Source organism: Sceloporus occidentalis, unplaced genomic scaffold (genome assembly GCF_023333645.1).
Source record: "Sceloporus occidentalis isolate IW3139 unplaced genomic scaffold, rSceOcc1.0.p SCAF_45, whole genome shotgun sequence".
NCBI lineage: Eukaryota > Metazoa > Chordata > Lepidosauria > Squamata > Phrynosomatidae > Sceloporus > Sceloporus occidentalis.
The window spans coordinates 2,204,883-2,229,064 of NW_028317025.1; the positions used below are offsets into that span (position 1 = coordinate 2,204,883).

Here is a 24,182-nt window from a genome sequence, read left to right on the forward strand (position 1 = left end):
TTGGTTTTGCTAGGTTAGCGTATTCATCAAACCAAGAAGGTTCTGCTTGCTCACACCGTATTTCGTAGGCTTCTAAACATGGCGATGTCACCACAAGTATTCCAGGAGTTGGAAACAGTTACCTGCCTCTTGAGTGGCACGTCCTATCTCACCTCACGTTTAGGAAGGGTGAGCTTGGCTGCTCTCTTCTTCGTTCGTTTCGGTATTTTGGCTGTTGGAGGCCGGTCAATATGGATGGAGGAAGAAAAAAATTTCATGTGCAACTCCACGCAACTGCTGTGCACCCCAAGCTGCTTTGATGAGTTTTCTCCCATCTCTTCTTTTAACTTGTTCGCCCTTCAGCTTGTGTTGCTAGTTACTCACGCCCTGTCCGTAACCTGTTGGAACCGTTCTACCTCCCAAGCGAAAGAGACACGGCTACAGGCTCACCTCAGCCGAAGAAATGTTCAAATAATGCTGCACATCCTTTGCCTCCTGAGCAGGATTCTCATCGAAGGAGTGTTCGTTTTTACTTTTTATAAGGTGTCCGGTGGCTTTGTGCACCCGGCCGTCACTCATTGTCAAAGTCACTTGTGTGAGAGATTTGTATTCTGTACAGATTTGAACGCATTCACTAAAAACGTCTTTAGTTCAGGCTTATGCGCAGCATCTGTTCTCAGTATCATTATATGCTTTGGGGAGCTCATAATCACTTCCCTACCCAGGCAGAGAGCAAAGTAATCCCCCAAACAAAAACAAAAAAAAGCTTTTGTATTGAATCTCTGCTAATTTGGTGCATACTCTCTCTCAAGTGCCTGGTACATTGTTTTTTCAATAAACATTGTTTTATTTAACACCATCATATTCCGTAGGACAAAACAAGTAGTATAGATAACATATATATATATATATATATATATTAAGAATTATAGACTTATAGGAACAGGTGAGGAGGGCCCTGCCATAGATGCACAAAAATCTAGACAAGCATTATTATGGAAGCTTCTTGCCGGACCTTAATTTTGCTATAAACCATACAAGAAATACTTGTATTCAGCTAGCGACAGCTGCTCAAGGGATATCACAAAAGGACTAAGTCCAGCCCTAATACAGCTCTGCCATTTAACATTCTACTTAATCGATCACCCACACCCCCTAGAGATTTATCACATGCAATTGCTTCCACAGATAGTGACATATTAACCAGCCTCCGGGCGGCACAGCATCTTCACTGGTTCCTTAGAATAAAGTGAAAAGAAATGTCCTCAAACAACTTTGTTGGATGGGGCATGAAAGCTTTATGGCATGTAAAGACTATTCTGTTTACTAGCCAGCAATATTTTGGACACAAGACTCAAAATATTGACTATTGCTCTAAAAGGGATTGTTTACTGTCCCATGGACATAAAGAACTTTGTATTTCCTGTAACATGCATTCTTTATCTGTAGGGGGTGGGGAAACCAGGCAAAGGTATGAAGGGGACAACGGTCCTGCTATATCCCCTGCGCATTTACAAACAGGAAATTAAGGACACACTCGAATATAAAAAGCATTAAGGGGCATATTTGATGGTCCGTGTGCCTCTTTGTCTGTTAAACGATTGCACAGCCAGGCAGGCAGTGAAGTTTACAGCTGCAGGAGGGACAAGGAGAGAAGAGGACACATCCAGCCTCTGCAATGCACAACTCTGACGGTGCCAACTAAAAAAAACTAAGCAATTAGGCCTGTCTAGAAATAAGCCTACACAAACTGAACAGAAAAGATCTACTGTAATAGAGCTCTGTGGAAGTGTTGTGTACTCACTGTAAAACATTTCCTAAAACAAGACTATGACAAGCAAATGTTAATGTCCATTAAGCGCATGGTGACGTGAATAAAGCTTATCACTATATCGACTGGTATTCAATGCAATCTTATTAAAAAGGTAGATACCAAGAAATATTTCCACCGAACCCCCCCCCCCAAACATTGTATACTGTTATGCTAATAATTTGAATCTTAAAAAGGATATTTTGTTGCAATGTAGAATATTGATCTCCAAGGGTACTGCTATCCACCAAATGTTGCGAGGGTAAACATTACAATAATAATATTACATTTCTATAGTAGCGGCAGACAATGGCGGACAGTGGAAATATTTACCAAAGGCAACTTAACCCCTTAAGGACAATGGACGGTCCCCTAAACCCATTGAAAACAATGCATTTTGAGTCCATACATGTACAGGCTTTGTCATTAAGGTGTTAAGATGAACATATGCCAAGGTATACTGTAACAAAATAGGTTTTACCTAAACAAAATATATTAAATAGTGCTATCTTGTCTGTTTGGCTCTGTAATTGTGGAACTCAAGCTTATTACCGACTTTATGTTTTAACCATTAAAATATTTTCAAGATAATGTGCCATTTTCCTATATATTAAGTTATACTTTGCATGTTTCACCAGCTGCACATTGGTGATCTTAGTCCAATCTAGCCCTTGACGAGTATCACCCAGAGAAACCTCTAGAGGAAAGCAGAAAATAATCCAGTATCACACGCCAGTCAACAGCATTCTAAAGGAATAAACACCAGTTTTCCTCCAGCGCCAAGACTAATGATATACACAGCACCGCATTTAATGTGAGTGTAACACCTTGAGGAGGTACAAATCGTACAGATTTGGAATTTGTCAGACTACTACTATTTGTTTCTGCTCAGTTTGCTTTTTCGGTATATGAAGCGGACATACAGCAGTCCCAACTTTCTCTGCTAAAAGCATATTACCTACGAGCACCCTCATTATCGTTAGGTGGTGTATAGAAGGATACACAGTGGTTTTTGCTGCATCGATTGAATTAACCTAATCTCACATGCTTACTTTAATTTGTAGAAACAATACATTTTAGGGTACAAAACTATAAAATGTAGTATAAAAAAAATCCTCTAAAAGTACCTATGTTCGATAACAGTAGACCAGTGGAATCTCTCAACAGCGTTCTGCCAGCATTATAAACATCCACCAGCAATAGCCAACTAAATCTACAGTTTGTGATAGACAAGAGGTTGCAAACACTTCCAACAATGTCATTTATCACTTGGTAGGAAAGGCTCATGCTAGGTTTTACAGTTCTACTGCAGTCCAATTTCTAGATTCCTTTATAGGACATCAAGCATGCATTCAGCACATACGCAAACAAATGTGAAACATTTCTGATCACCCCATATACCACAACGCATGAAACCGCAAGAGCTGGAAAACTTCCTTTATTTACATCTTTAACAGATTACTTCAGTGGGATAAACCGAGAAGAATGGGTGGCACCAATACCCGGTCTGCCGTGTTTTACAGGCTTGTATGTGATGGAAAACTCTCCCAGGTAATGACCAATCATCTCAGGCTGTAAGAAATAAAAAAAAATAAAAAGTGAGAAACAGATTCTGCAGCTTTGCTACAGTGCTCATCTACATCCTCAGAAACTCCTCAAACCCCCTTTCCTCCCCTACACAAATTCATAGAGAGGTTACATCTACTACAGAAGAATCTATGTTAAAGTATCAGGGACATCAGACAGTCCCTTTTAATCTTCATTGGACTGCTGCTACAACACATGCATTCTTCTAAGGTACTTAAAGCCGTTAATGGAGTCTTATTCCTTGTTTCTTCATCTACCTTGTGACAGACATGTATATCTTGTCAGCGGAACACACAGGAAACTGCAATTATGTGCTATCCACTAATGCTACGTAACAAATTAATTACATGTTTTCATGTAGAATTCAGAGTGCTTTGATTACAATTAATACTGGCACAAGTACTTTTAGATTTCCTTGCTTGATATGTACAAAATTACATCTCAGCTGTCAAAAAGTGACAAATTTCCTACCGGAAGCTACAGCATAAACGCCATACTAATTTATACTTCCTTGTCCTAGACACTACACCAAAACACAGACTGTCAAAAGAAAGCCAGCTTTCTCACCTTTATTTCAACCTGATTGAAGGCTTTGCCGTTGTATACGCCAACCATGCTTCCAACCATCTCAGGTAGAATAATCATATCCCTCAAGTGGGTTTTGATGACTTCAGGTTTCTCCATAGGTGGGGCTTCTTTCTTAGCCTTTCTCAGACGCTTCAGAAGAGAGTTCTGCTTGCGTCGGAGACCCCTGTTTAGACGCCGGCGTTGGCGGGCACAGTACAGCTGCATGATCTGCTCACTGAGACAATGAGAAAGTCCAGAGGTTACTTAAATAGTGCAGGTCTCTTTTTTAATCGCAGTAATACATACAAACTTCCTCCAGACTTATAACATCTGCATCATGTCAACACTAAAGCAAGATGGTTAGCATGAAAGCAGATAAGATAAAACTTGTTACTGAAAATATATCTATATCTAATGGATGTTCAGGACCATTTTGCAATTGTTGATCATTCCTTGTTACCAAACTTTGCCTATTTTCCCAGCTAAATTATGTTTGCAAGATTTTTCTGACAATTGACAGCTATTCCTATAGGGATCCAATAAATATAGAGTTAAACTACCAATGTCATAACAGAAGTTCCCTTACCGGAATATAATATTAATATATATATATATATATATATATATATATATATATATATATATATTACATACAGGAAGTTATTCTAATCAGGCAAACCTAGGTCTTCTATTAAAGCTTAAGAAAAATTACACATAAGCCAGCAGTTAGGCTGATAAGATTTTAGAGTGTTTGCTATATACACATTCCAGTTCAGCATATACAATAAGCAAGCTTTGACTGTAAAGGGACTATGAACAAATATAGCCAATCAATGCGTCAAGCAGGGCTTAATATAAAGCTTGCCATTCTAACAACAAAAAAAGCGACAGGAGGGACTCACTAGGACATATCCAGCAGCTGGTCGAGGTCTACCCCTCTGTAGGTGAATTTCCTGAAGGTCCTCTTCTTTTTCTGCTCGACGTCCGCCTGAAATGAAATGTACAAAATGAAGCTTATTTATCATCACCCTCACATCTCTGCATACAGAGGCCGACAGTGAACGCGGTCCTGAACCCATACAAAACAGCGCGTAATGTTTAAACATAGACGTCAGCGTGTAAGTATTTCGCAAGCCAAGGCTATACACATTCAAGCTAGGCCATAGGCCGATAACTCGCAGGTTACAGTTACAGGACATAACGGGCACCACCACCCCCTGCAACATACTACCAACACCCAGAGGCTGTACACTTCACTGTGTGGCTACAAGGGGTTACTGTGGAAAGCGGCCTCTCGGCTACCAGGCCCACACAGTACGGCCGTAAGAGAAGGCAAATAAACATAATACGTTCGCGAATCCAGCACACGAAGCGCAAACCCGCATTCCTCCCAAATCCAGCACATGCCCTGACACAAACTACAGTGCAAAAGCGCAGCGCAGAGTTTCGGATGGAAATAGATTAAACCACGACGAGAACCAGGCACCCACCATCTTGCCAGTATCTTTGAGGAAAAGACAGATCTCGCTCCTCCGCACGCAGTTATCGCGAGAGACCGGAAACTTCCGGTGGTATCGGGCGTCACGTCCGGCGAGGAAGAACGCGATATTAAAAATACAAATTGTACACAAAGCCTTGGTGACAATACGTATTGATTGGACTCCAGCGCCTAATGTACTGATTATTTGTTCTATTACTGTGTGTAAGATCGCTTTGAGTGCCAGCGGCGCATTTTGTTTTCATGTTGGTAGACTGGGCCACTTTGTCGCGATTAAGTTTCCATGACAACAGCTTACACTTCAACTAGGGAAACCTAGTTCTCAGGATCAATTCATCTATTAGTAATTCTTGGTTTAGGGCCTGTTGTCTACCGTATCGTATGCAATAGTGGTAAAAACACACAAAAATAGAAACAATTTTTCCCCTATATAATTATTTGGTAGGTAAGCTTCTACCTTCTGCTGTCTGTCCTGTCTTCCAGGACCAACGCTTTGGTGTTCAGGCACCCCCAACATCACCCCAGAGTCCCCTTGCCCCCCCCTCCTTCACTGTGCCACACCTCTTTTCCTCCCCATATAGTTCAGGTATTGATCAAAGAAACAACACATGGAAACACAGTATTGTAGGCATAGATCAACTGAATAAGACATATAAAACCAGCCTTTCAAGTATAGATCAACTGAAAAATAAAAGGCAAAGTCAACATTTAAGGTATAGATCATAGAAACCCTAAATTGCATACAGCATACAGATTGCGCACATAAAACTTGCCCCAACACCCAGATTGCACACATAGGATTTGCCCCAGCACCCACATTGCACAAATGAGGACATGCCCCTGCACCCAGATTGAACACAAACACAGGACTTGCCCAGATTGCACCCACAAGCTTTACCATGCACCCAGATTCTACCCATAGTGGTAAGCTCTCAGAGTCTGAGGTCTCCTCTCAGTCTGGCTCTTGCACTCCCTACATTATCTGGCGTCTGAGCGCTGAGAGTTTACATAACCTCCGACCAGGGATAGGCATGGGCATGGTTCATGATGGACATTTTCAAAGTTGCTGGACGCTAAATAGTCCCCGGGTACAAATGTGAGTGGGAATCATTCTATACCATTTATGCCTAAAACACCAATGGGCAGTCTGTCAAAATACACACATATACACTACCCTTACAAATGCCTGCCCAAACATGCATAATACACATGACTTTGAGAGGTCCTCTCCCCTGAAATCATTCCCAGTCCCTTTGTCCCTCATTCACTAAGCCATACCTCGCTTTTCCTTCCTCCCTGTGAACTATAGATCAAACACATATAAACAGCACTTGCATGTATAGATCACATACAAACCCTATATTTGCCGGTATGCATAAATGATGTATGGAAACATAGCATATCAGTTATAGATCAACAGAATCAACACAAAAACCAAGCTTTGCAGGTATAGATCAATTTAAAATCACGTTAACGCAGCATTGAAGGTATAGATCAAATAAACAGAATCAGACATACAAACTCTCTATTTGTAGGTATACAATAATAATGTATGGAAACAGCGTACCAGATACAGAGCAACAGAATAACACACACCCAGCTTTGCAGGTATAAATCAATTGGAATTCACATATAAACTCAGCATTAAAGGTATAGATAACCCCTAAATTACAGCATAGATCACAGGTTGCACACCCCAAAGCCAGCCCTGTTGTCCACATTGCTTATATAGAACCTGATCAGCACCCAGATTGCACACATATTACAGCCCAGCCTGAGCCAACTTTGTCCCCTAACAGCCCAGTGTAAGACATCTTTGTCGGCAAACAGCCCACCCTTCATGTGCCATCTTTGCATTTCCCCAAATCACTTAAACATTCATGATAGACACAAACACCTACACAGTTGCTGACTCATTCACACAAATCATTTGCACATATTCATTAATGCAGTCTCAGAAATCATTCAAGCAATTCATCCACAAATTAATTCATTCATTCTCATACGCATTAAAACAATTCATTCACACATTAATTCATTAATTAATTCTGGGTTTATATCCTCTGGCAATTACTTTTTATTGCCCTGTTTAAATTGCACTTAATAAATCACTGGGAGGAACCTAAAGGCACATCGAGACAGATGTCAAGTCAGTTCCAGATAAACTGTGTGTTTACGTATATATATATATATATACACAGACACACACACACATAGGTCAGATTCATGCTATACCTGCCCATTAGCTCTTGATTTTACCAGGTTCTGGTTAATTCAGATTGAATTATGTTTAACATAGTCATCCTTCAAAAGATTTCAGATGGATTCCACACATTCCAATTTATCCACACATTAATTCATTCATTCTCGTACGCATTCACGCATTCCCCCTTTCTCACTATCTACACCCTCTTGCCCCTTTCTCACTATCTACCCCCTCTCACTATGTACCCCCTCTCCCCACCTCTCACTACTTCTCACCATCTACCCCCTCTCCCCATCTACCCCTTCTCACTATGTAGCCCCTTCTCACTATGTACCCCATCTCCCCGTTATCACTGCCTTCCCCCTTTCTCACTATGTACCCCCTTACCCATTTCTCAATATGTATCCCATCTCCCCCTTCTCACTATCTACCCCTCCCCTACTTCTCATTATCTATCCCCTCTCACTATGTACCCCCCTTTCCCCCTACCACCTCTGCCCCTTCTCACTTTCCTCCCCCTGCCCCTTCTCACTGCCTTCCCCCCTCTGCCCCTTCTCACTGCCTTCCCCATCTGCCCCTTCTCACTGCCCCCCCCCGCCTCTTCTCATTATCTACCACCTCTCCTTACTTCTGATTATCCTTACTTACCTTGTTGAGTCCTGCAGTGGGAGCGCGAGGCGTCCGTCTACCCGCTCTGCCGAGTGCCGGAATATGATGTCAGCATGAAACGCCGGCACCGCCACTGAGCTAGATGCCTCGCGGAGGAGGGGCGCCGAGCGGTTGCTGAAAACTTCATGAGCGACTGCTCAGCGCCCCTGTGTCTCCTTAAACTTAAATAAAGTTAAATGGAAAAAAAAAGACAATGTTTCAGTCCCGGGCAGGTGCCCCTGCTGCCATGGCGTCCTGTGCGGCCGGACAGATTGCACACCCCTAAGGCCGGCCCTGCCTGGAGCCCCCTCACCAAGAGTAACTGTGTTGTCCGAGAGGAATTTTCAAAAACTAGCATTCATCCACTCTATGATGTATTCAAAGCAACTATTGATGAGGCATGTTGAGTTTTCAGTATCTGGGACACAAGAAAAATTGTATGTCTTGTGATATCTATGGTATCTTAGGCCATGTCACCTCATGATGTCCCCCAGACAAGATAGAACCTTGTTGAACTCTGCAGGTTAATTCTGTTGGTGCCAATGAGAATGGTCCGGATGTTACTTGCTGTGATCTACCAGCGAGGAAAGATTTAAACAGTTAAAGAATGTGTTATAAGTTGCACTCTCTTAAAATCCCATGGTCAAAATGCAGCTGAGAGATCCAGGAGGATTAGGATAGAGTAATCACCTTGAAACCGTTGAAGCTGTGAAAATCTTTGTGGGGGGTACCCAAGTAATTACTGTGCAAGAAGCTGAGAATGCACGAGTCCTGAGAGGAGTCTTCCAAAATCAGAGGAAGGAAAGCGTTTTATGGAATTTCGATGAAAGAAATTGTGTACCCATGTAAAATGTTCAGTACTCAGTAGTCTGACATTTTTTTTTTATTTATACAATGATCCTTGGATGATTAAAAAATGGATTGTTTCTTCAAATGCTTGCTCATACACTATAAATGGGGCTTAAATTGAAATACCGGTAAATGCAAGCTGTATTAAAAGAAATGAACAGGAGGTGGCACCATCAAATTTAAACTACAGGAATGTTCTGGCTCTGCCTCCAGAGGTGACCCAGTATATAATCACTTGTCTTTCACAGACTATAGCTGCTACAGAAACAAAAAGTGTATGCATAATAAAGGGAACTAACACCCATCAACAAATAGTTCAAATGGCTGCAGGGAGTTTGCTTTAGGCTCCCCCCTAATTCTAAATAAGTGACTTTAAGTGACTTTGAACGTGGCATTGTTGTTGGTCCCAGATGGGCTGGTCTGATTATTTCAGAAACTGCACACACCCATCTTTAGGGTTACAGAGAATGGTCCGAAAAAGAGAAAATATCCAGTGACCTTCAGTTGTGTGGACGAAAATGCCTTGTTGATGTCAGAGGAGAATGTGCAGACTGGTTCGAGATGACAGAACCAAGGTATGCAGAATACCATCTCTGAACGCACAACACATCGAACCTTGAAGCAGATGGGCTACAGCAGCAGAAAACCACACCAGGTGTCACTCCTGTCAGCTAAGAACAGGAAACTAAGGCTACAATTCGCACAGGCTCACCAAAATTGGACAACAGAAGACTGGAAGAACATTGCCTGGTCTGATGAGTCTTGATTCCAGTTGCGACATTTAGATGGCAGGGTCAGAATTTGGCATAAACATGAAAGCATGGATCCATCCTGTCTTGTATCAACGGTTCAGGCTGGTGGTGGTGTAATGGTGTGGGGGACATTTTCTTGACACACTTTGGGCCCCTTGGTACCAATTGAGCATCATTTAAACACGACAGCCTAGCTGAGTATTGTTGCTGACCATGTCCATCCCTTTATGACCACAGTGTACCCATCTGCTAATGGCTACTTCCAGGAGGATAATGCACCTTATCACAAAGCTCACATCATCTCAAACTGGTTTCTTGAACATGACAATGAGTTCACCGTACTCCAATGGCCTCCACAGTCACCAGATCTCAATCCAATAGAGCACCTTTGGGATGTGGTGGAACTGGAGATTTGCATTATGAGACAAATCTACAGCAACTGCGTGATGTCCATATAGACCAAAATCTCTGAGCAGATGCCACGAATAATGAAGGCAGCTCTGAAGACAAAAGGGGGTCCAACCCGGTACTTGCAAGGTGTACCTAATAAAACAGCCAGTGTATTCCTATAAAACAGACAACGCAGAGTCAGCAGCATTGGGACGTTTTTCTTGCTGCCATTTGGCCATCAATCACTGCCAAAGTCAGCCGTAGCAATAATTTCCTGCGCTTTTTGTTAGGAACACATCAGTGTTGCTGAGGATATTTTGCTGCAGACACTGGTCAGAAAGATCCACACCCCCCATGTTATATTCGGGGAGGCACTGAGGGTTGAGCACCACCTTCCCCACGTACACTGGCAGGTACCACCCTCTCATTATGTATAGCGGAAAGCATATACACATCCTTCCTGTCAGTGTACCCGAGGGCCAACAGCCCGGGGTAGGCCAATTTCAGGGGGGGGGGGGATAGTAATGGGCCTCAATTTATATAAACGGTCAAATTGGGCGTGCTCTCTAGGAGGGCATTGGGAATTATCACTAAAATGTTGAAGTACCTTATCTGGTTCTTTTTGGGGAAAACAGGGTGGATAAAATGGGATCTGTGCTCCAATAGTGGGCTTTTTTTACTATGCCCATCATAAGGGACAGGGCCCCTATTTTTTTTTTATTTCAAGGGGGTCAGTGGGGTGCCAGGCCTGGCTTCTTCCCGATTTTCAAACCCAATTTTTCTCAGGCGCAAGTTCTCCACACCTGGCTTCAGCAGGTGGAACCTGGCCATCATCATCATCTGAAGCAGAGCTGGATACATTAGTTATTGGGTCAATATCCGACACAGAGTGACTTCGTTATCAGACTCAGCCAGGAAGGCGTACGTCTCCTCGGCGCCGAGCACATGCCACTACATAGATATTTATATATATTTAAATAAAATCAAAAAGCCTAAGCAACACTACCTACCCAATTGCTAAAACCTGACACTAATACACTATTTTTAAATTATATGACCATCGGGGGTGGGAAGGGTTAATTAAGTAGTGGGGGGGGGGTATTGGAGGAGGTGTTTATGTAGTTTACGCAGGAACCACTAACACAATGCTCTGTCTCGCTCCTCCATATCACGAAGATGGATGAGAGGCGGAACATCTGCAGTAATGGTCGCAGTGACTGGTCATCACCGAGATCATGTTGCTGCCAGATGGGTGACACTCCGGGACTGCCTCTGATGTGGGGCAGTCTCCGAGGGCAGAAGCGGGACAGATGCCGTGTGCACAGGAGGGAGCCGTTGCGTTTTGAGCAGGATGTATCAGTATGTCCATAAGGGCATCTAGCGATGTCTTTTCTAGATGTCCCGGTACGTCCATAGGGGACTGAAGGGGGTTTAAATCTTTTTTAGCTACTCCTCTAATATGGACTAAATAACAGTCTATTTGCAGGACAGCCCATGTTTTATAAAATCCTCCAGCACTTGCTTTGCCAAGGTTTGGGAGTTTTAATGGAGCCAGTTAAATTCATGAGGACACTTCAGAGCTTCAGGCATTCTAGAAAGTATGTTACAACACATTAGAGACCCCTGTGACACTAGCCTACACTAACCGCTGAAGTCAGGCAAAGGGCACATAGGAGAGATGCTGCAGAACCCCTCCACACATTTGCAAGGGGGACACCAAGGATACATAATGTATATTTGCATAATACTTCATTGTTTAATTGTCAAGTTCACCCTGCGCAATGGTGCATAGCAGGTTAGCAGCTATTGTATTCCTTTTATTAATAGCGCATTAATAGCACTAACCGAGGGCAATTTAAATAGTTCCTGTATTTAATTTGTTGAGCAAGTACAATTGAGAGAACAAAAACGATCACACGAATGCAGTGAGGACTGGAAAATTATTCAAGGCTTGGCTACTTTCTATTTGGTCCGCTCGATTACGCATATCGATTATTGACCCTGGGGGGTTAACAAACTCCCCCACCCCCTGCAGAAATAAACACACAAATTTGAATCCAAAAAGGATTTTCTTTATTCAAACCAGGAGGTATTTACCATTTAGTGCAAAATGCACTGCACACCTTCAGCCTGAGGAATCTACATCTAGAGACAGCTCCAATAAGGAAAATCTGCTTACAGGATGTGGCAGGTGTGGGGCACAAATCAAGTTGTGCTGCCCCCTCCCCCATTGGTGACCATGGAGCAGGTGGCAGATTCTTGGTTTTTGCCACATGTCAAGTAACAGTATCAAGAACACTCAGTAGGAAGTCAGTGGGTAACAAGATGCTATTTGCACCCACCCCCCTAAACAAAAATAAAAAAATTCAGAAGCAAGGAGTTAAAACTTTTCTGAACTCCAGTGTCACCGGAAACCCTGCAATTAAATTAAAAAATAAACCGGCATACATAGTAGAAAATTCTTTTCTTAAAAATTCACAATCTGTAAATGTATATTCTTTATATCTTTAAACATAAAAGTTTACAATATATGGTAAAACAAAGGCTCAGAAAAATATCCCCAACCCCCCAAAAACAAAAAAAAAATAAAAAAAATAAAATAAAGAACTAATAAACCTGAAGAGTTCCATTAAAGCTGCAGATGTTTCAAACCCTGTTCAGAACAGTGACTCATTGGCTTTATTTGTGCTGATGGGTCAAAGAAAGATGTACAAACTTTAGTCCAAACACCCACAGCTTCTCCTTCAAACATAGAACCTCCACAAGTCTTTAGTAGCAGGATGTGTCTTCACCAGGTGATTGTCACAAGTTCAGAGGTGGATGCGTCAACTCATCTCCACTGCGCATATGTTGTCCTGATGTTAACGCCTGTAAGGGTGGAATCCTTGCACGTTGTGATTCTGCCCTCTTCCCAAGCCACTCACCCCAGCGGGTGGGCCTCCTGATGCTGGTGCTGAGGGTCCTGATGTGTAAGAGGGGGGCTGCTGACTGAGATCAGAGAAACTCTGTCCAAACCCACTCATCTCCTGCCCATAACCTATGATTAAAAAAAAAATAGAAAAGAATAAGGTGACCGTGTTTAGAAAATACAGACAACACAGCACTGCATATTACTCGACAAACGAGTTCAAATTAAACCATTGTACTTCAAAAGCCCTAGGGTGATCCCTTGTTTTTAAGCACATATTAATCCCCAAATATGCCTCGCTATCCACACATGCAAAACAAAAACAAAACACACACTGGTACAAAAAGCTACCTAAAGGAGATCTGTCACTTTGCCAAATTACACATTTTACAAATAAAAAAAACACACCTTGTGAAAATATCAGGATTTAGATAATTATTCCTCCCCTTTTTGTTAAGTTAATTGCCCTCTGTCCCATTGTGGAAGCCCATTTGTTCTGGCTGCCTTCGTAAGAGTGTTAATAGGAAAATTCAGCAATTCCCCGATTCTTTATTTTTCCGGGAATAGCAAAACCATGCTTTAGTTTCCTGGCGTTAGCTAGAAGTATTTTAGCGGTCAACAACATCAGATTCGCAGAAACTGGGAGTGCATTTTTAAAAAACACTACCAGGGGAAGTTCCAAGGTCACACAGAGATTTAATAGGATATCAGAAGGATGCAAAGCTCCTGACACATCCACAAGACCTGGGGGGCTTTGTATCCCCCTTATAGTCTTTCTGGGTTATCACCACAGCATAGAAAAACTCAGAGGAAAGGCTGGGTAGGTTAACATTTTGGCAAAAGGATATGTTTATATTAAAACAAAAAGGTTTCCGCATCGGTAATGTTGCTATGTCCAAAATCCCCCCATCCAGCTGCCAGATTATCCTCAAAGTTCTCCTATCAAGTGCAATATATTCATAAAGTCAATGCTACAAGCTCTCTGTGCAGCAGACTACATAAAGGGCTTCACAATGCAGACACCTGTGGGATCTGATAAAAGATAAAAAAATAAAACATCATTTGATGTTCAGGCAGATTTCCAAACGCACATGATGCCCACAGGCCTCTAGCATCGGTAAGCATTAGGAAGGATGATCTAGCACTACCTACCATCTCTTACCTTTTACGGCCTTCACAGAGAGCTCAAATCCACTCGGACAATTTCACAAAGCAGGCATTTCCTGGAAAGAGTGATTTCTTCAGGCTTTTTACGTGGGATGGGTTTAGGCATGCACTACAACCCCAACCTTTTTCCCCCACTCAGCCAGGCAAGAGTTGGCAAACGTGCTTGGCGGGGTACGACATGGAACTTGGCACCCTATATTTACAGTATCGCAAAAGCGCCAGGGGAAGTTCGAGGTCACATGGGGATTTCAAAGGATAGCAGCAGTGTGCAAAGCTCCTGACACACCCACAAGACCTGGGGGGGGGGCTACATTTTTGTATCCCCTTACAGACTCTAATCAGTAAGCCTGTAAAACATATTCCTATAATTTCCTCAGTGTTAATATACAACAGGGCTCAAGAGGGCACTAAACACACCACCAGGTTGTTGGCAAAGTAAAAAGTTCACAGTAATCCAAGACTCAACAGCCTCAACAATTCAGTTTTTTTGAAACGAACCCCAAACATGAAACTAAAAGTGAAACAATAATTCAGTAGCATACTGAAGTGCAGTGAGATGTTTAATAGATGCACATCACAGTATAATATACAAAACAAAGCACTGACGGTATTAAACTGCCATAAAATCAAGATCAGAAAACGAGATCAGGGCCCCTAAACGAGATCCTACTTGGCATTTTGGTTCTGGAAACCATCATCAAGGTAACTGATCTCATGAAGGTGTGGTTTGCATCTATTGAAATATTAATTGCATTTGAATAAGCCACCGAATTGTTTCCTTTTGAATTTCACGTTATTCTGTCAGGGCCCGAGATTTTTTTTAGCCCAACCACAACACCTTAAACGATATTAACTGTGAAGAAGAAAAAAAACGCTTACCAAACTGATTATAGGCAAAATCTTGCTGACCACCAGGGGGCTTGCTAAGATCCTGAGGTGTCTGCCCTTGGGGTGGAGGAGGAAATGCCAACGGCGCTGCTCCTGGGGTACCAGGAGGAGGGGGCACTCCTGGAGGGTGTGGACCATAACCATAGCCTGCAACATACAATCCGAAGACTGGGTTCAGGATACACAAAACTTGGAACCAACAAAATGTGTAAGGACTCAATTATAACTTGCACTTACCAAATGGAGGTGGTGTTGCATAGCCTGTTGGGAAGCCCTGTGGTGGGGGGAAACTTCCAGGAGATGACGATACTAAAAAGGGAGTAAAGGGTGGTGGTGGAGCACCCCGGCCTGCAGGAGGCCCATAGCCGCCTGTGGAGAAGACTGCATTAGGAAGAACCAAGAGAATGGAAAGGATGAATTGAAGTGCCCCTGTATAACTCAAACATCTGGAAGACTAAGAGGAATTGCTTACCAATTGCCTGTCCTGTGGGCATCCACATACCTTAAGGAAAAACAAACAGCAGGTTATAGAGCAATCAAAACACAAAGATCAAACTATGAGCAATAACAGCAATATTACAGAGAATACATTAAGATTTGTTTAGGTTTGGCTGAAGATGGCAGAAATGCTAGAAAGAAAAAAAAATTGGGGAAAAAAAACCAAACGTGAACGGCGTACAAAAAAGGGGCAACTGATTAACCACGTTCACGTTGCCAGCATTCTTGACCTACACAGAAATGTAAAAATACATATCACTGTTGCTTTGTCCATAGTGCATAAGTCTTAAATACCAGTGACTTCAACACTTTTTTGGGGGTATATTTTTTTTTTTTTACTTTTAAACTACAATCACACATTTGGAGACTGTCAAATTGTACTAGGTTGCCAACATTGGCATAATAACAATTAATAATGTCTAGCCTAATAACGTATGTTTAACAACATTATAATTTGGCAAGATGTGTGACCTTGGTTTACTATATGATGAAAAAAAACAGGGACACAACCGGCCATCACACCTATTTGAGCTTGTTGTACATCTCATTCCCAAACTGCATCCCAACCATGGGAGTTCTGGCATCCAACAAACTCATATGAATCCATCAGACTTCCAGATAGCGAGGTTTGATTTATCACTCCAGAGAACATGCTTCCATTGCTTCCCATGTGCTTGATTTTATATACGTTAGCAATAGCTGTTGCCGAAACCTCAACTCAATTAGCAGGAGGGTGCACAGACTTTTGGTCATATAGTTTTAATGTATCCATTTAAAGAGACGGTATAAATAGCAATTATAGGTCTCCAATTAAAGAATTTTAAAAAAAAGCAGATATTTAGGGATTAGTGTGCATTTAATGAACACATTTCTCTGTCAGGTGTTCATTTGGTTCAAAAGTAAATAGGCCATAACTAGGTATAATCAGTAGTATCGTCACACGATTCTATTTGAGAGTGGTCTCATGGATGACATTCTACGCTTGTACCAAGTATAAGCCAGCTTGCATAACCAGTCTGTCAGCATAAAAAGCATAACGGTCAGACCCGTAAATGTTGGGCTCCTGACTATCTTTACTTTCACCATTGAGCGTAATTATGACTCTTTGCTGAGCACACCTTGTGGATTGTATCCTTGCTGCCAGGTCGGAGGTGACTGTCCAGCCCATCCATTGGCGGTGTTCTGCATGGCTCTGCCTCCCCACTGGCTGGGTCCTGGACTTTGGCTTTTACTGTCACGAGGTTCTGCCCGTTTCACTTCAACCTAAACAAAAAAAACAGTAACAGTTAAACAATAGGCTCGGTAGTTCTGGCCCCCTTCCCTCCCACCCAAAAATATACTTAAATACTTATCAGTTAACATCTTAAGTCTAATTATTTAGTAACAGGACCTTATGAGGGTCAGCGCAATATGTAGCTGGCTACAGTACCCCTACAAGTAAAGTCAGGGGAACCATATCTCGGCCAGGAAATGAGACAGATCAGATATCTCACACTACAATGCCTCCTGAGTATTAGGACAAATCGGGTCATTTTATGGGTAAAAAGACATCAGTCTTGCAAGAAGCAGATGATATGTATATACAGACAGACAGAGCTGATGTGCCCCCTATATATATATATATATATATATATAAAAATATATATAGGGGGCACATCAGCTCTGTCTGGAGGGACAGTGGGCTCATCTCCACAGTAACTCAGACAAGACTGGACTGCAGTGAGGAAAGCTTGTGATTGGCTGTATCAGAAATATCTAATGGAAGATAATGACTTACCTTCCCCAGGCTAATGCTTTAAGAATCTCAATTTAATTAACTCGCAAATAATGTCAGAGGGAATGGATGTGGTAAGAGAATCTTACACTATATCTAACAAAAAAAGTAAACAAAACATGCAAGTAATACAAAATGGACAGTCTGGTCAATAGGAAGCATATTCTTCATACTGTGTTGCATAGTCATATGACACTTTAAATGGCCTTTCCGCCTCCACCTGACATACTACTTACTGCTAAAAAAAAAAAATATTACAACTGTGACTAGGCTCTCGTAAAGTACCGCGTGCACAAGAAATTCATCCGCTAAAGGTGACTGTGAAACAGATAGCAAATTCCACCAACAAATCTGCTGTTCTCCAGAAACATTGATAGAATGATTTGCTACATTTCGAGCAGACTCTTTGGAATGGGTTGAATCAGGATACAGAACAGATTGTGGGTGCAAGTTCCATTTCCAGTATCTTCCATTAGTTAATGACTAGTTTCCAAACCCAGCTTGTCAACAGTGTGTTTGAAAGTAATCAGTAACTGGAACAGCAGCTTTAGAGGGTATATCAGGACAAATGTGTAAATGAGAACCACAGGAGTTCCACAACGGTTACCAAGGTGATATATCCCACTGGAGCCACTCTGGCAATTCGAATCTCAGGTCCCTAATTGATGTTGTTGGCTTTTATCTTGATATCTCCTAAAGGAGACTTGCATTATAACTATAAATAACTATAAATAACTACTTGGACCTGACAACACAATATGAACAGATCACTTAACTGCAGAATGGTTAAACTATGGATTTTGTACCAATAATATACAGTAAGTGACCCAACAATGGAACAATAACAGCAACCAGTCCTTCTTGATGTCGTCCACAGAATTTAGGTTTGTAACCTTGATTATCTTAGCAGCCAGATTCCACCCCCAATCCATTAAAATTTGGAGTACACTTGACATCAGAAGGAGAGGTATCAAACCAAACCTCAGGCAACAGAGACGTCCGTGGCATTGATACAAACTCATATCCCTGATGATGTGGCAGTGATAGAGGACAGTGTTCATAATCATTTTGAACTGAGTCTTCTCTTACTACGCGGCAAGAAAATTTCTTGTGTACACAACAGTTGTCCCACTCTATGGACTCTTCACCAGGGACATTGACTGCTGCCCAAAACTTGGTTTCATCTTAAGGTAAAATAAAACTACAACTACACACTTTTTTGCCCATGATGTCGTGAAAATGCATGTTGACAGCCTGGTCCACTGATTGTTCGTCCTCGAAAGTTATAAATCCAAAACCTAGCCAACGACGAAGAGTGAATCAAGGTAGCAGGGTGTTGTGACACAAAACAGGATGATGAACAGTATTAGGAGCAGAACCAAGAATTCAGCAGTAAACTCAAGCTTCAGCAACTGTGGGTGTGTTGGATGTAATTGTCTAGTAGGGCACAGGATAAGACTGAGCCCCCAGGGTGTAGATGGAAACAAGGTTTCCTTGGTTACACAGCTAATCATAACTTGTTACATTAAACCTGACAGATATATTCAGGCATTCAAGATGAAGCATCTTTGCTACCCCACCCTATTGGATACGGGAGGGCAGTTGCATTGCACCGAGTTAGCTGCTTCCCCCTTGGTTAGCATTTTGTTTTGCAGCTAGTGCTGACAGCAGCCATTTATAGCTCTAAAAGCGTTAAAGAAATACAATATCTATAATAGATAAGACGACTCTCAAAGCTTTCCCAACAGAGTTGAGGAAGCCCAAAGTCCACATAGGAAAGAAAGCTATATGAATACACAAAGATACAGGCCAAGCTGTGGTCCAGCAGGTCAAAACCTGTTGTCAGCAGCAAGAGCAAAGACATTGTGAACATTATACTCGAGTAGTAAGAGGTTTGCTTTCCCCTTTATTCTGTCAGAAGTGTAAACAAAGTTTCAGGCTTATAGTTACGAAACCCCAAAATCAGTGAGATTGTAGAAGAGTTACTACCCTTAGCTGAAAAGACTAGTATGTTCCAGAAAATATCCAGCTTTAAAAACACAAAACCACAAAGGTTTCAGTGACACCTATCACTCTACTCAGAATACAACTAAAAAGTGTGGAAGAATACTGGTATTCTACATATGAGTCCTATGTTGTTGACCAAATGGCAGACCCTAAGAATCATCATAAAGATAGAACTGCAAACCCAACTGGCAGTAATATATTTTGGCAAATGAGACATCCTACAGACCCCAAACAAGTCTTATCACGGTCATCTTACACATCTAAAAGTCACTTTTCATGCTCCAGAGACTTGGTCAAAAAGGTTTTTCATCCTATATTGTAAACTATTATTTGCTAGATGTTTACAGGGAGGGCTATGGATGAAATAAAATACAATGTAAACTGCAAAAGAAAAAGCTCTGAAACTTTGTTTACACCCCAAAGACAACGCCCGTCCCCTGTCTGTCTGGCCTGTACCTGAGTGATAGAGCTTATAATACCTAAAGAAGAGAAAGCTAGAGAGATAACATTAATCCACAGTCAAACAAAAACTTAACAATACTTTACTGTAACTTAAATAAATGACTAAGAATGTAATATGGAAAACAAACTATGACTTAGCTTATAATAGGAGCGCACTATCATATCTATCAAAATGGTGAAATTTACAGGAAGACATTCAGATGGCAAACAATTTTGACAGCATGTACAGAACAAGCAATGGATGTTTTGAGGCCAGCAACAACCAGAATGTGAACTGGGCTTGCAACAAAACAATTCAACTACACAAAAATATTAAAAAAAAAGGAGATTTTAAGGGTAAGCTCACACTATCCTTTCACTCAATGCAGAATAACCAGGATTCTCATTGGTGCTCTTGACAATCTGTCAAAAGGTCAAACCGAGTGTAATTAAAGGTTAAAAACAAAAAAAATAAAAAATGGCAGCTTGGAAATAAACACAGTATATGTTTCATGAATGATGTGTAAAACACATCAAAAATCAAAATTTGCAGATGAATTTATAAATGCAATTACAGAACCCTATAACCTTTCCAGTGCAGAATGGATCATATGCAAGGATATAGCCCTGAACATCATGCAGACAGAAAATGCACCGAGTTTATTGAGAATTAAAAAAAAATAATCGTTTGCCATCTAAATTGAGAGTGAAGAGAGAAAACTGAAAGCATGATGGATAAGCCTTTATTTACCTCTTGGCCTCTGTTTCTCAGCATCATAGATCATAACCACTTCTGTAACCTGGAAAAAGAACACAGAATTTTATGGAAATGCGAATGCTATCCCATTACTAGAACATAAGCCTCATACATAACATGCAAGCAGCTCCCAACCATACAAGAAATGGCACTTAATGGTTACAGCAACAACGTAACAAACCGGATTATTGATTGGACTTACCACTCCAAATCGCTTGAAGTAGTCTCGTAGTTCAGTCTCACCACAATTGTGAGGGATTCCACCCACAAAAATCTTGTTCGATTTACTACTTTCTACCCTTGGCTCTTTTTGTTGCTACAAAAATAAAATTTTGATGAAACATGAGAGTATAGTCAGTTGTAGTAAACTTTGTGTTTTACCACATGCTCTTTCACATTCACTCAATCCAGTTTAACAACTTCCCCAGTCTGTGGCCTATGCTCTCACTACTGCCCTTACCCAGCCTTCTCGCGGTCGGGTCCTCTCAGGTTGCATTCCACGAGGGGTACATGGCTTTGGATCAATCTGTAAAAATATGGTTTGGCTTGATAAGTCTGTAACACAAGTGGACTCTTACGGTACAAGTGTTCCCGCGTGATATAACCTTCCAGTGCTCCACTATAGAAGCCCGGGCGGAAGTGCCAGCAGAGGAGGATTCCTCGCAGCGCATGAGGGAGTCTGGGGGTGCATTGGTAAGTTGCGGAGGGGGGTGATATCTATAAGTAAGGTGCATGATGAATTAAGGGGGGGACCTTAAAATGGCTATTGGTTTTCCAAATTTCTGTTTATATACAAGGTATCCTAACTATGCTGCATAATATATACCAAAAATTTTAAAATACACGTGTTCCTGTTCATAAAATAAAATACTGTTTAACCATTTCTCTAAAATGGCACCAAACTTTAAGGGAGCGGCCTATAAATCGAGCCAATACAGTAATTAAAATACAACAAAATAAATAGGCTGAGATACTTACATTCCGGCCATCCAGTGTGTGAGGCCTGCTGGCCAGTACTGTGGCTACACAGTTGGGATCTTTAAATTTCACAAAACCAAAGCCTCTCGACTGATTTGTGGTTTTATCTTTCATTATCACACAGTCTACGACTTCCCCATACTGCGAGAAGTAATTTTGCAGAGTTTCTGTAAAAGGAAAGAAAATAAATAATATATATATATATATATATATATATATATATATATATATATATAGCTGTTCCTGAGAGGTGCGTGTTTACTTTGGAGCTTGATTTGACCCGTTTCAAATAGCAATCAGGTCAATACACAGTTTAGCGAAAAGAAACTGAATTTGCTGGCTGTTACCGGCACGCGTTACTGAAATCTATTTCCAGCCACTGTCTCAAGCTGACATAGTAATTATATTTACTTTCAGTCTATAACGAGCGGCAACCTGGGGATTTTCCTACGAATCTGCTTCAAAAGCCGCAACCTGGAGGTTTTGTGATATATTTAGAAGGGCCGATATTCAGATCTCCCTTTTTATTTAGGAAAAGAAAACCACATCTTTAATAGATGAGCTTCGTGCCACTCACCCTGCGTTGTACTCCAATCAAGACCACCAACAAACAGCTTTCTGCAAAAGAGAATATGGAAAACGATCAACTCCACTGAACTTCCCCAAAACTTCCATTACATTGTGAACACACAAGCTTCTTTAATTGACCACAAAGCTCCCACCTCAGAAATGAACACTATGAGCTCCACATTGATTTTTATTTTTTTATGGGGGAGAATTAATGTCAAAGATCCTTCCTTCTATAATGCCAGGACTTCTTCGCTCACTAATGGGAAGGTTTTAGGAATACTACTGCTTTACGATTCACCTTCTTTAGGAGCCTCACTAAATAAAAGCCAAATGTCTGAACTGGACACACATTTACATATGTATACATAAACACACATACGTAGCCATGAGCCGCTCGGCCCCCTTTTTGCTTATACGGCTACGCTACATGGTATATTCACAAAACCTCAAGTTTAAGCCACGCTTATTTTTATACATTTGTGTTACAATACATGACTTAATTACAGAGAGACTTTTTTGAAGCCACCCGCTCTTAAACCTACAACTCCAAACAAGTACACAAAAGAACTTGGAATGCGTGTATCCCGATATTTTAACGCATTATTTCATAAAATGATTATTGCCCCACTACAGCGTTAATACACCAATATCTGACAAGTACGTAAAACGGGATAATTACAGGAGATCACGATCCGTCCCCGCTGAATTGTCACGTGCGCTCTAAGACACCGAGTTAAGCTGTTCAATTGGAACCAGCGAGTACTGGTAATAACTGATGGCTGAACGCTGTAGTAGTCCTCTGTGTAATCTACAACTTAATACCCCCGATGGGAATTTCGAGCACCATATGTGCAGTTACATATCCCACCTACACGCTTTAATAAGTAGGTGCTGCGAAAAGCAATTACCAAATAAAGAATGAACCGGTTAGACCGGTTCCCAGCCCAAAGCAGCCATGACATTGTGATTACTGGGGCTGTTTGAGGTACACGGAATGGAGTAACCCTGCATCCTCTTGACTGCCGAGCTTAGCATATGCACATGTTACAGCAGATACAGCGTTCACGTGACGAGCAATTAAAATACACGGACGTAGACGCGGACACATCTAAAAAAACAGCCCTGGAGGTACACCGGGATATTTGCAGAAATAATCTAAACGTGATTGTGTCCGTTCACAAGGCAGTAAGGGATGTGGCAGGACCACGGTCTGTAGAAACAGTCCAAGCCCTACAGGTCCTCAGTAATGTCCCCTGCAGACCAGATAAGGTGAGGTCACACCCCATGCAGCAGGGGTGAGGAGCTATCTGACGGGCCAGCCATGTGTACTTTCAATAAAGATTACGAGTAATGCTTCCTCATTTCAACCAAGTCTCAGGCCTAATGTCACCAGCCTCACTCTGCCCAATGCCAACATCACCCTCAAACTCAATAAGGGAACGCGCTCAAAAGTCACGGTGACCCCCAGAAACTGTGCCCCGATCCACCGCTCGGCCTCAGAGCTCAAACACGCCCCCTAGGCCTAGTATAATGGCTGATAGACCTCACATATAGAAGGTCTTTACTGACACCCAAAGGCCCACATCCACCCTTCCCCCTCTGCTTTTTGTCCCAGGGTCAAAGGCCCCATGTTCCCCTCTGCCGCCATGATCACCCTTCCAAATGACCAGGCCCATACCGCCCTTCCACAAAGCTCTCACCCGATCTCGTCCCCTCCCTGGCTGTTCATGACTCCTCGGCCGGTCTCTAGTTAGTGCCGCTTGTCTCGCCAGCTGCAGCCAACGGTAACACGGCGCGGGGCTACGGGGTTTCCCGACAGGGGGCTGCGTGCAACGTCATAGCGTAAACACGGAGGAGCATGACGGGGAATGTAGTTCCGCGCAGAACCGTAGAACGTAGACGTCCTTG

At 41.9% G+C, this 24,182-nt stretch overlaps 3 protein-coding genes across 6 annotated transcripts in view; all 3 read right to left on the bottom strand.

Moving 5' to 3' along the window:
* The window catches only part of LOC149289449 (adenomatous polyposis coli protein 2-like), a 59,487-nt gene extending 58,929 nt beyond the window's left edge, over positions 1-558 (bottom strand). Inside the window, exon 1 of the mRNA XM_089490522.1 lies at positions 430-558. Coding sequence (XP_089346648.1) covers positions 430-558 — 129 coding nt within the window. The remainder of the gene's footprint in view (positions 1-429) is intronic.
* A 2,680-nt stretch (positions 559-3,238) lies between these two features.
* LOC149289450 (small ribosomal subunit protein uS19) lies at positions 3,239-4,926 on the bottom strand. Its single transcript, XM_089490582.1, has 3 exons — positions 4,846-4,926; positions 3,944-4,178; positions 3,239-3,361 (listed from the first exon to the last, which is right to left on the bottom strand). Exons 1-3 carry the CDS (start codon positions 4,851-4,853, stop codon positions 3,248-3,250), a joined length of 357 nt encoding a protein of 118 aa, XP_089346708.1. The 5' UTR covers positions 4,854-4,926; the 3' UTR covers positions 3,239-3,247.
* Positions 4,927-13,147: 8,221 nt separating this feature from the next.
* LOC149289451 (DAZ-associated protein 1-like) lies at positions 13,148-24,003 on the bottom strand. 4 transcript variants are annotated; one of them, XM_089490568.1, is made up of 12 exons: positions 23,975-24,003; positions 22,282-22,322; positions 21,705-21,871; positions 21,187-21,252; positions 20,929-21,030; positions 20,721-20,769; positions 18,737-18,819; positions 16,866-17,010; positions 15,722-15,751; positions 15,487-15,618; positions 15,241-15,396; positions 13,148-13,323 (listed from the first exon to the last, which is right to left on the bottom strand). In XM_089490568.1, the coding sequence occupies exons 1-12, from the start codon at positions 24,001-24,003 to the stop codon at positions 13,148-13,150; spliced, it is 1,176 nt and encodes a 391-aa protein (XP_089346694.1). The 4 variants fall into 4 exon arrangements, with proteins under 4 accessions (XP_089346694.1, XP_089346692.1, XP_089346693.1 ...); XM_089490566.1 differs by having other exon boundaries at positions 20,929-21,042; XM_089490567.1 differs by having other exon boundaries at positions 21,178-21,252.
* Between the last annotated feature and the right edge of the window lie 179 nt (positions 24,004-24,182).

Coding starts and splice junctions, on each gene's coding strand:
- LOC149289450 (XM_089490582.1), bottom strand. Junction 3,362..3,943: donor TCAATCAGGTTGAAATAAAG/GTGAGAAAGCTG, acceptor TATTTCTTACAG/CCTGAGATGATTGGTCATTA.
- LOC149289451 (XM_089490566.1), bottom strand. CDS start 24,003: ATGAACAGCCAGGGAGGGGACGAGATCGG. Junction 15,619..15,721: donor GCCCACAGGACAGGCAATTG/GTAAGCAATTCC, acceptor TCTTCTCCACAG/GCGGCTATGGGCCTCCTGCA. Junction 13,324..15,240: donor TTTTGCCTATAATCAGTTTG/GTAAGCGTTTTT, acceptor TTTTAATCATAG/GTTATGGGCAGGAGATGAGT.